The sequence below is a fragment of the Coregonus lavaretus genome (assembly GCF_964263955.1).
Source record: "Coregonus lavaretus genome assembly, chromosome: 14".
NCBI lineage: Eukaryota > Metazoa > Chordata > Actinopteri > Salmoniformes > Salmonidae > Coregonus > Coregonus lavaretus.
The window spans coordinates 15,196,791-15,209,431 of record NC_140001.1 but is presented as its reverse complement, the minus strand read 5'-3'; the positions used below and the strand labels follow the sequence as shown (position 1 = coordinate 15,209,431).

Below are 12,641 nucleotides of genomic sequence, written 5' to 3'. Positions count from 1 at the left end.
ATGCTATATGTTGCAATAATGTCCTAGTTGCGATGTTCTTATAGATGTGTAATGTGTGTATAGTGTACATTAATAATACACTAAATGTTAATTGTTAACATGTATTATGTTATATACTTATATTATAATTGTATATTATAAAGTCATGAAAACCAGTGCATAAGGGATGTGATGTGTGTTCTAAACCATAATCCCCCAGGTATTTTGAGGATGGGCAGTGTGTGATCCGGTGCCAGGGGGGGCGCTATGCAATGGAGAGACAGTGCCACCTGTGCCACCACACCTGCCAGGAGTGTGATGATGGAGGGCCTGACAACTGCACAAGCTGTGACAAAGGTACAATCATCAGTTAGTAGTCATAATAAAGCTCCCACAACATCAATGGGGAACATGATAACGATAGTAATAGCTTTGTTTTTACAGTGTGTGACAGAAAGTATTATCTCTGTCAACACTGTAATATTGACTCTAGCCACACAAAGGGCTTACTGAAAGACACACATGCCAGACTGCATAGAGAGCAGATGAACACCAGATTTCTATGCAGCTGGCACACTATCAATACGTGCACACAGACACACTCAATTAGTTAGAAATGTGGTTCCGTTTAAAACTAGTCTGTCTGGAATTTGAGGAGACAAAACAATAACTCCACGGCCCTGTGTCTATTTCATGTGCTTTCCAAAGCTGTTCTCTTATAATCATAGTACCTCAGAAGAGGGGTTCGGGGGTAGCCCCCCTTCCAGCATTGGGATGGAATGAATGTATATGAATGCTGTAAGTATAGAAACGGTTTATTCACTTGGAAATATATATCCAACTAGTCAGTGACAACTGTGTGGAGTTTGTAACAGCAACTATGTGAGTTTATTTGTTATTTATTTATTTTTATAATTTTTTTACCCACTTTTTCTCCCCAATTTTGATCTTGTCTCATCTCTGCAACTCCCCAACGGGCTCGGGAGGTGAAGGTCGAGGCATGTATCCTCCGAAACATGACCCGCCAAACCGTGCTTCTTAACACCCGCCCGTTTAACCCGGAAGCCAGCCGCACCAATGTGCTGGAGGAAACACTGTTCAACTGACGACCGAGGTCAGCCTGCATGCGCCCGGCCCGCCAAAAGGAGTCGCTAGAGCGTGATGAGCCAAGTAAAGCCCCCCGGCCTAACCCTCCCCTAACCCGATGACGCTGGGCCAATTGTGCGCCGCCCTATGGGACTCCCGATCATGGCCGGTGATGCAGTGCCTTAGACCGCTGCGCCACTCGGGAGGCCTATGTGAGTTTATTACAGTATTATAGACACTATGTCCAGGGATTTCCTATGATCTATGTAGAAGAACCCCTTACCTTATAATGACTGTTGTGTAGCTTGTGAGCATCATAGAGCAAAACATGTTACATGTGCGTGTTCATGAGAGACCCAGCTTTAATAGATTGCTTTTAATAGTTTGTAGCTCAAACCATTCGGACTCTACAGATGTTTTTGTAAAAAGACTGGGCCCGGGCTCCTTCAGGATTCGCCCTTGTCTCCCAAACACTGCTCTAATTCAGCCACCGTTAATCACACACAGACTAAAGGCTGGTATCTATGGATGCAGAAGAAATAGACAAATCCAATGGTACAACCCAGGAGTCTGTAGCTCACACAATTTTTAAAAGGGGTTAGAAGTCCAAAACGCGCCGGTGTTACGAAAGACTCATACATACAGTATACAGGTTTTAAAGAGGTGCGGGGGGCTGCCACACTAGGCGCCCGGAGAGCTGTTGTAGGATATACGGCTATGAAGCTGTGTTTTTCCTGTCTGAATCGTTTGAAGATAAAGGAAATGTCAAAGTTCAATGCCGCAACATTACGACCTTAGTAGGTCTTTGTATGTCTGTCTGACTCACTGTCTGTCTGTGTGTTTGTACTGGTGTTTTTGCCAATGAAACTGACTGTGTCTGTCTCTCCTCCTGGCCTAGACAAGTTCCAGACAGACAGGTACCTCTATAGAGGGGAGTGTCGTGACGTGTGTCCAGAGGGCTTCTTCCATTCCTGGAAGAGGCGGTGTGAGGCGTGCCCCGTCAACTGCACTGTGTGCACCGGCTTCGACCGCTGCCTCCACTGCAGCCCCTCCCACTACCTCCGAGACGGACTGTGTGTCCCGCTGGAGTGTGGCGAAGGTGAGACACCCCACCAAGCATACACCACTTGTTCTCCGCTCTCTCGCTCTCTCCCCCTCCTCACTTTTCATCTCCTTTTGCCCTCTGTTCTCTACCACTCTACAGTTTTTTATTTTCTTTAAAAGAATAGAATGTTTGAGAGGGAGACATGATTGAAAACCACAGAAACTGCTAAAACAAGAGAAAGGGAGAGGGGGAGGAAGGATGAAAGGAAAGTCTTATCATATATGGCAGACATGTCCAAACTGATCCCCTGCACGGGCCCTGCAGCCTGCCACAGCTCACGCCCCAGAACACCTTGCATTTATCACCTTCCCCTCAGTGCTGCTGTAAAGCCGCCACACCCCGATCTCACCTCCGTCTCCCATCCAGCGATGGTTATAGATAGCATTGGTATGAATGTAACTATGCGGCTGATAGTCCAATGAGTGTGTATGACTCCAATATCCACACTAGCATACTACTAAGTTTAAAGCAATGTATTGAGTGACTGCGGTGGTGCCAGTGTTGATAGATCCATAAGTCTTTGATGTGTGTGATGTATGTATGATGTACTTTTCCTACAGGTGAGGTGGAGGACCCAGAGTATGAGGATTGCCTGCCCTGTGAGGAGGGCTGTAAGAAATGTCTGCAGAGTAAGTATACAGCCGTCACGAAAGTCCAAGAAAATCTACCTTAGAACCCCACTACAGACTCCACTATACTGCCTCACATCCCCCCCCCCCCAACACCTTAGACTAATATTTAGAAGTTTTACAATAATACTGATCATCTTAGATCCTTTCAGACCGCCAAAACCTTCCTATGGGGAACCTGGAGTTCATTTTCGTTTCCTGCACCCTAACTGAACACCAGGTCTGCATCTTCTGCCATTTCGGGCAAAGCCCATCAGCATTATTCTGTTTTATTCAGTCAAAACTCAAACAGGCCCAAGCAAGATGTTATTAATCGTGGGCGGAATGTCTTTCCTCACCATCCCCCCTGCCCGCCTCCCCACTTTTGGTAATTATAATCCTCTGAATTAAAAGACAAGCAACAGATGAAGACTTTGAGATTATTGTTCCGGCGACGCGATGCCACCGGCTAAAATGTTGGAGATGAAGTGAGCAATCAGTGTGGCGATAAAAACCAAGTGCGTGTAGACCCCTTCAAAGACCCCTTACAGCCTGACTGAGCATGATAAGAGATAGCAGCACTTTTCACATGCAGGTTCTGATTATGTGCATTTCTCAACTGGAACTGAAACTTTTCCAAACTGTAAGGATGCTGAGAGTAGGAGGGGCAGTGAAAGAGCCCCCCTCTCGCTCTCTCTCTGCCTCTTTATCTCTCTTACTCTCTGTCGCTCTCTCTCTCTGTACTTAAATCTCCACACAATTTATCTCCCTGATGTCTGCCACTAACTCCTTCCCTCAGGCCACAGTTGTCTTCATGACAACTCCATACACCTCGTATAGCAGAGCGCACAGTACTGTAGTCTATTTCTGATCCCCAGCCCGTTCTGTAAGGGGCGAAGCCGGTGCACACAGTGCAGTTGACGGGGCACGCCTCACACCGCCTCTTCCAGGAATGGAAGAAGCCCTCTGGACACACGTCACGACACTCCCCTCTATAGCACCTGAACTGGGAGTCACATAATGGCGTCCTCTGTAGCTCAGCTGGTAGAGCACGGCGCTTGTAACGCCAAGGTAGTGGGTTCGATCCCCGGGACCACCCATACACAAAAAAATGTATGCACGCATGACTGTAAGTCGCTTTGGATAAAAGCGTCTGCTAAATGGCATATTATATTATATTATATTATGGGTCTCTTGTAAACTTCATCTCCCTTGTTCCGCAGGGGGATTGCGTAACCCCACAGAGACTTTGATTATGTAGCTTGTGTGTGTGTGTGACTTTTACTGAATGTGCCATATGACGTGTGTGTGTAATGTTTTGAAAAGCTGTGGAAGTTTTGATCTTGGCATGCTCCATTAATATTTATGTGAGGCGTTTTTTTTCCCTGATGTTCAATAGACAGGGCCCGAAGGCCTGATTTCCGGCTTTGCTCTCCTGTCTTTCTATAGCTCCCTTTCTCTCTCTCTCTCCCCCCTCCTCTATCTCTTAGTAATTGCTCTCGCAGGTAGAGGCTTGTCCCCACAGTAGTGTCGTCTAATGCAGTGTTGACTTGTGGGTGCTGGGAGGCCTGGGCTGGGCTAGCCGTGTAGCTGTGTAATGCTGCGCTGGGGGAGAGTCTCCCAGGAATGCCCCATGGGGCACAGCTGAAGAATGAGCTTTTGTTGCTCCTGTCTTTCCTCCCGGGATGTTTTGGCTGCTGAGACCTGAGGGGATGACAGGGATAGGCGTTTCCTGGGCAACTCTGATGGTTGGGAGGGGAATTAGGTTGGAGGGTTTTGGTTAGTGGTTATCATTAAAAGTCTTGGTTAGTGTTAGTAAATATGAGTGTATTCACTGTTCTTATATGCCCCCACCTAGTCACTTACCTTTTAATTGCAGTCCTGAGACAGATGAACTCACTAAGTTAGGGAACACTGTTTGGGTCTTTGCATGTCAAACAAGATATAAGCTTAAGGGTGGGTGGGGCCCACGGCAGCACCCGCTGCTCGTTGAGAGGGGGTTGGGACCACGGCAGCACCCGCTGCTCGTTGAGAAGAGTAAGAACAATACGTGCTTTCACGTCAGTCTCCAAAAGTCTCAATTAACACCAGAAAAAGTCGCTAGATTTGTCACTAGTCGCTTTTTTGAAAATGTGTCGCTAGAGGGGTCTGAAACCTCGCTAAATATAGCGAGAAAGTCGCAAAGTTTGCAACACTGCAGCTAGCTTCAGTGAGGCTTGACCGGACCGGGTTATGTGTTGTGGGGGTAGCCACAATAAGGATTAGCCACAATAGTGGAATTTTCGGTTTGCCTTCAAAATAAAAGTCCCTCTTTAAAAGTGACGCAAATGGACTATTGGCGTAATCATGCCATATTTAGACTAGATAATGTTAAACAAGGTTGGAATGTGGAGCAATGAAATGGGGTATCAGTCTACTCGGTGACACCCACAGAACACAACCGTGAAGAGTTTATGCAAATATGAGCATCGTAGCTCTTATTGCAGGCCTTTGGCTGTGGGAAATCACCTCCCCAGTCATACTCCCATTGTGCATATTTTTTTGACATTCAAATTGCACTGTACAGCTTTACCTACGGATTTGGGATCAATGAAATGGGGTATCAGTCTACTCAGTACCCAAGTGCTTTTTTCCCCAAAGTCCTCAGAATTATCAGACTCCAAAACATCCACGTTGTATTGTTTTTCCTCTGGAATAGTGTTCAATACACATAATAGGGTTGACTGGTACAATAAATGTGGCTAATTTCACAGTGGTTTCAGAGTCCCGCAGTAAGAGCTACTACGCTAATGTTCTGTGTGTGTCACTGAGTAGACTGATACACCATGTCATTGATCCACAATCCATAGCTAAGGCTGTACAGTGAAATAAGTATGCCTCCAATACAATTCTAAAGTCTAATACATCCACAGTGTGATTTAAACAGATTTCTGTCAAATAAAATTGTTTTTGTATTTTGTTGAATTTATATAACAACATTCCAAACTCGTTTAGAATGATCTATTCCATTATGGCACTATTTGTATTATTTTGGATCACTTTCAATTAGATACTTTTATTTTGAAGGCGAACCGCAAATTTCACATAGGTGGGTCTGACCATCATTAATCAAATAAGAACTGTTTTATAAATTAGGGGTATTTTAGATTATGACACCTAGCTAGATAGTTAGCTAGCTAACTATAGCTACTGAAACCGATTATGTCGTTTTGCTATGTTTTTGGGGAAGAACATTGTTTGCATCCATCCATCAGCTAGCTAGCTTTTTTTATGACCAGGACTGTCCCCGAGCTTTGGGAAGTGTGTCTGCGCTCAAATGCGGCAGAGGCAGGTGCGGTAGAGACAACTTTACCAGCATCATAGCATACGTATCGGTGAATCTGTGTGACATATGGAATACGAGTGATAGTGTACTCTGTGTGTAATAACTACGTACAAAATTAATGAACGTGTTAAATTATTATGTGACGTGCGGTCATATTCAGGTGCTGATTGGTCAACAAGCTTATTTGACGTGTCAAATAGTGTTATTTGACGTGTATATTTTTTGACACGCAAAGACCCAAATGGCGTTCAATACTAAGTGGTCTCGGCTTTTATTGTGATATCTGTGGGCTGAGCTGGTTGTGATTTAGTTTGAACTTGGTGAACTCCGCATATGAAATGTGGAGAGAGTAGATTGGATTAGGCTGCATTGATATGTTCAAATGGATCCCATTCATCCCCACAGTGGGCAGATAGGTGTAAGAGTGGCGACTGCCTGGTCTGTTGTGATGCTAGGCTGCCATCTGCTGGCATGAAAAGGGAGCCTTTCAAATGAGAGCTGTTGGGTGCGTCTTAAGTCTAAAGTGGCGTCCTCTCCTCGTCTCCTTGCCTTCACATTCACTAATGTGAAAAACTGTATCTTATCCACCATATTGCCTTCACCTAATGTTTTTGGCTCAGTGCAGATTATGAAGAGAAGACTGATAGAGGAATCCATGACAGGATTGAGATGCACCAGTAACTGCCAGGGTGAGGAATGAGATGGACAATGAAACTGACTTTTGGATGAATGATTGACACCAATCCTTTTCTCTATACAGAAAACCCCAAGCAATGTGTCACCTGTGCAAAGGAGTACTACCAGTAAGTTAATTCTTGTTGAATCATCTTTCAGACAGATTCACTGCAGCCTGTAGAGATATTGTGCTGTGGCTCACCTCTCTCTCTTTGTGGAGGTTGGGGCCTGATTGCCACACGAGCTGCCCAGACAGGACCTACAGTGTTATTGATACCATGACATGTGCCAAGTGTGAGGACAGCCACTGTGCCAACTGTGATCAGTCCCAGTGCTACTGGTGTGAGGACGGCTTCTACGTCTCAGGTAGGACCCTTCATTCAGTTGATATTTCAACTCTGGGTTGTGCCAGTGAGTCAGTTGGTAAAACACACACTTTATGTTGTTTGTTATTAAACAAGTGTGTGTGTCTCCAGACGGAGAGTGTGTGGCGCAGTGTAAGGAGGGGTTCTTTGTCGACGAGGCGAGTCAGGAATGCGAACCGTGTCATCCTATGTGTCGGATTTGCGGCGGGCCCAACTATGACGACTGTGACTCATGCGAGGATGACTTCACTCTGAAGGACGGAGAGTGTGTGGACGACCACTCCGCTTCCTGCCCTGACAAGCGTTTCCTCAACAGTAAGGCCTCATCTGACCTTCATACTTACTTAATTAACTAACATTTCATATAAGTTCAGGGGTCTGCAGCTGGCGGCCCGTGGGCCAAGGTTGTCCAGTGCTTCCTCGTTTCTCTTCTGTTCCAATATAGTCTGACTATTTGCTCAGGTCAGGGGGAATGTGAGCAGTGCCACTCCAGCTGTAAGACATGCACAGGCTCTGGGAAGGATCAGTGCAACACCTGTGACACAGGTAAGAGTTGAGTGCATGGTATTTAGTGTCTGAGCGCTGTGTTCTCCTCGATCCTCAGTAGGGGTTAGTTGCCTGAGTTTGCTTGTGTCATTTATCAGCTTTTTTTGTGCAATTTTTAGTCATTCTTAAGTCATCTTTACTGTAGTTTGATGGTGTGCTTAAATTGTGTACGTGAAGGTGAGGCGTGACACTCTCCGTTTAGAAAATACTAGACTTTATTGAAGAATAGTCCAAATGTGGCGTGACACCTGCATGCTTATCTGGCTCTGTAGAGCGCTTTCTGACGGCCCACCAGGCGTGTGTGGTGAAGTGCCCGTCTGGTACTTTCGGCAATGCCACGTCGGGCCACTGTGACGACTGCCTGCCAGGCTGTGTTCTGTGCCAGGATGCCCACCGGTGCCAGAGGTGCCGGACTGGACACACACACCTCTACCTGCAGGGCGACCAGTGTGTTCCCGAGTGCCAGAGGTCAGATCTACTCATTAATCTTTCCCAATTCTTCCATCCCTTACCCCTGAAACTGATCTGTGACTTTCACATATGCATACACACACAGTGCACTCTTACACACATGCTCCAACTAGAATTCTGTGGGTGTCTTGGTTTTCCCCCCAGTTGCAGTCAAGTTCAGTTCCGTAAAACTCCCTTCACCTCTCCCCACCTCTTCTCTATGCAGGGGTTACCCTAAGGGGGGCGAGTGCCAGCCCTGTGCCCCAGAGTGTGCCTCGTGCCAGGGGAACGCCACCCACTGCCTGAGCTGTGCGACCCAGTACTTGCTCCTGGAGCACTCTTGCAGAGGGCACTGTCCCAATGGGCACTACCGCAACGAGGGAGAGTGTCTACGCTGCCCACCCGACTGTCTAGAGTGTAGCCAGGATGGCCTGTGTAAGGGTAAGGCTGCTGCAGGAGCAGAGGTGGAGGGGTCAGGGTAAAAGGGTGTGCGGGGATGTCTGCCACTGTACGAAAATATCCACTTTCTTTCTAATCTCCTCCATTCAGCCATAAAAAATTATTACATTTTTACATTTTAGTCATTTAACAGACGCTTTTATCCAGAGCGACTTACAGTTAGTGAGTGCATACATTTTTTTCTTCATACTGGCGGCCATATTAAGTGTACACATAGGAGTCATTTTATATCTGTATTTAGCGCTCTCTCTCTCCCTGTGGCTCTGCACCAGAGTGTGAGGAGTACTACTTCCTACATAAGGACCAGTGTGTGGATGACTGCCCAGGGGGCTTCTTCCCGAGCGAGGAGCAGAAGGAGTGTGTGCGATGTCACACCGACTGCGCGTCGTGTGACGGGCCTGACTCGGACGACTGTGATGTGTGCAGGCACCCCGCGGCTGTGCGCTACAACGGGGAGTGCCTCTCCCAGTGTCCCTCGGACACTTACCACGACGTAGCCACCTCCGAGTGCCAGGGTACTGGAATTATACACACACAACTCATTTTACCATAATTGGATGGTCTCATGACCTATACCATATGAGACATTTATTTTGTGAAGCGATAGTGCTGTGTCTAACGGATAGGCTGTGTTTAACGGATGTGACGTCTGTCTCTCAGACTGCGACAGGTCGTGTCTCACCTGCTCAGGTCCCGAGCCCTCGTCCTGCCTCAGCTGTGGGCCCAACATGCGAAAGGACACCAGTGGCCACTGTGTCTTCTACAGCCAGTGCTCCCTGCGCTCCTACAAAGACGAGGAGGGCGACTGCCAGATCTGCCACCCACTCTGCCACCGCTGCTCAGGGCCCACCAAGGAGCACTGTCTCAGCTGCAACCCGCAGACCTTCCTGCTCAGTGAGTCACCCGTCAGAACGGAGTTACAATGAACAAAAATGTGTGTTTCTTACTGGACCAAGTCCAAGTAGTCTCTCCCTGTATCAGTCTGTTTTCTTATGTTGGGTGCCTAATGAACACGACCCAGTTGGTCTGTGGTTAGATGATATGATGTGTGTTCTTCCTCTCACCGTGTTGGTTTTTCTGTGCTCGTCAGACAACACCTGTGTGAATGAGTGTCCGGTGGGTTTCTATGGTGATGGGGACGAGCGTGTGTGCGAGCGATGTCACTTCAGCTGCATGTCGTGTGTGGGACGCCACAGTGTCCAGTGTGCAGCGTGTAAACCCAGCCTGTTCAAACAGGGACGCAGCTGTGTAGAGACCTGTGGTGACAGGTAGGAGACGCGCACACACATCAGTGAAGTCTGAAGAGCCAATCATCACTTATAAGTTACAGACAAGTTCTAGCCTGGGTGCCAGTCTGTTTCTGCTTTTTTGTGGGAAAAGGAGTTGGCAGGAGAGCAGAAACAGGCATGTTCATCGTTTGTGATGAACCATTACAAGTTCTTTACTTCTCTCCCTTTCTGTAAGTCACTTCGGCAACACCACCACCGGGACGTGCGATCGGTGTGACCCGTCGTGTGGCAAGTGCAGCGGTAGGGGCAGCGGGGACTGCCTTATCTGCCGTGACGGGTACCTTTACCTGAAGCAGTCGGGCCAATGCCTCCAGACGTGCCCCACTAACTACTTCCCCGACACCAGAGCCAAAATCTGCCGCAAGTGCCACCCCACCTGCAAGACCTGCAAAGGTAAAGGCCAAATGAAACTCGCGCTCAACCTGCACTAGTGAAGAGACACAACCTTATATTCTATCTGTACAAGTAGCACAGATCAACTCACTCTACCTGCATCACTTGAATAGCAATGTCGACTGCTGCACTGGTTTGCATGGATATCACTGATATCTAGTAAAAGCTCAGACTTGAAAGTCACTAGGATGTAGCGATGGTAATATGAGCCGAGTACCATTGACTTTGTTGTGTAGGAAGGTCATTTGATCATCCACAAAAGGTGGTGAGCATGTTGAATTTGTGGCACAGAATTCCTGTTTTTCAGTAAATGTAGCATTACAAACGGTGCCCCATATTGAATGCTGTACTACTGACTTCTTAGTAAGTATGACAATGTTGAGTTCCTCCCTCTGTTCTCTGTTTGCAGATGAGGGAGCCCTGTTCTGTAAGTCGTGCTTCGAGGGCTTCAGGTTTTTTGGAGGGATATGTGACTCGCCCTGTCTCGTAGGACTTTACGCTGCTTCAGCCAAATGGGTAACTCACTCTACGGCCTCCCTCTCCAGTTCTGGGGCTGAAAATCATGAATTACCCCAATAACTGGGAAGATTCAGTGTCCCAGTCTGATCATCTGTGCATGTATGTGTGTTCCCAGGGCTCGGATCCACAGTGTGAGAATTGTGACCCGTCCTGTCTGGCCTGTAAGGGACCTGGTCAGTGGAATTGCACTGTGTGCCCCGCCAGCCAGCTCCTGGCTGACGACGGCCGCTGCCTGTCCTGCTGCGGCAACGAGACCCGACACGACGGCAGCCCCCTCCCCTGGGAGTGCTGTGACTGCCGGGCATCGAACAGTAAGCGAAGCCCCCCAGTCGGTTTATTTGACCATGGGAAAGCGAGCTACTGCATAAATACCACAATGCAGGTTTGATGGAATTGGACCCTAGGTCTAAGCCATGCTGTATTGTGGGGTTGTATATTGCATACAATTGTGCTTTTGGCAACAATATTTATATTGCAAGTTACAACATTGTATAAATATCAAAGCACTATACATTCTGTGATGACTATTCACTGACCCCAAACCTTGACCCTTAACCTCCCACTGTGTCGTCCCCAGTGGAGTGCGTCTTTGGGGTGAACTTTGTGTTCCGGGGCATCGAGGAGCTGCCAGAGGGGCATCCCAAGCTCTTCATTCTGGCCACCGTGCTCCTGGTGTCGGCCCTGGGTGCCGCTGTCTTCCTGTTCCTCCGCACGCGCTCCAAAGCCGGCGCCGGCTTACCTCAGACGAAGGCCAATGGCTACAAGAAGCTGGGCGCCAATGGGGACTGGGCTGGGTCAGGCTTAGACCCCGCTTCCTCCTTCGGCGACTACAGCGACCGCATCGTTGAGGATGACGGGGAGGAAGAGGATGACGATAATGAAGATATTGTGTATATGGGTCAGGATGGTACAGTGTATCGGAAGTTTAAGTATGGACTCCTGGAGGAAGACGAGGAGATTGAGATGGAGTATGACGACGAGAGCTATTCCTTCAGATGAAGAGGAATGTAAACACAACCAGAAACCCTCAGGCAGACCCACCACTTTGACACAATATTTATTACCTTCTGTGGTAGTGATGTATCCCAAGATGTTTACACACACACACCTCTAAAATGTTTACTGACCTCGATAGTGAAGATCAAAATATTTGACACAGTAGTGGGGCTTAATATGAGGGTCTTTGAGGGAATTTCTTAAATAATGCATTGTGATTTTTGTCAGTCATTAAGTTTGCGTCTATGAATCACAGAATTTCCACATTTCTTTTAGACATGCAGGTTGGTTTGACATTTTAATTTGGACTTCTAAGGGTTAGTTTGTTATTTTATTTCACTATTGAAGTCCAAGCACTTTGTAATCAATATTGCGAGTCAAATGAGACAGAGGCTGATCACATCACTGAGAGATTCACCCATGCACTGCTAAAGGGACTGGAAGATAGATGTGAAAATATTTTTATGTAACTTTTTTTATTATAGAATTGGAGCTCATAAAAATACTTTATCTCCCTGAGTTTTTGCATCCCATGCATGTGAAAGAGTAGTGTTGATTTTATAATAATCAGAAAGATCATTTTCTCTCTTTGTTAAGGTGAATCAATGTTTACTTGAATAAAGTTGGAGTTACTGTGAGAATGTTTTCTGGAATTCTGCTGAGTCATTGTCATGAATGATTAATGCACACACACACACAAAATGTACTTTGAAGTATTTCAGTTGGGCCACTTCAACATAACAGGGGCTGTGTCTGAAAACTTTACTAGCTGTTAAAACCAGTGGCGGCTGGTGAAAAATATTCTCGGTGGGGCTGTGCCATACTTTTTTTCTTCCTGTAACCATC

General features: G+C 47.0%; 1 protein-coding gene across 1 annotated transcript; it reads left to right on the top strand.

Moving 5' to 3' along the window:
* Positions 1 to 1,105: 1,105 nt before the first annotated feature.
* On the top strand, positions 1,106 to 12,440 carry LOC311141596 (proprotein convertase subtilisin/kexin type 5-like). The gene is made up of 16 exons (XM_084176970.1): positions 1,106 to 1,277; positions 1,964 to 2,164; positions 2,731 to 2,799; positions 6,864 to 6,906; positions 6,999 to 7,144; positions 7,255 to 7,458; positions 7,606 to 7,689; positions 7,962 to 8,157; positions 8,366 to 8,580; positions 8,871 to 9,113; positions 9,259 to 9,492; positions 9,689 to 9,866; positions 10,063 to 10,280; positions 10,690 to 10,796; positions 10,915 to 11,110; positions 11,377 to 12,440. The coding sequence occupies exons 1-16, from the start codon at positions 1,184 to 1,186 to the stop codon at positions 11,796 to 11,798; spliced, it is 2,850 nt and encodes a 949-aa protein (XP_084033096.1). The 5' UTR covers positions 1,106 to 1,183; the 3' UTR covers positions 11,799 to 12,440.
* Positions 12,441 to 12,641: the final 201 nt, after the last annotated feature.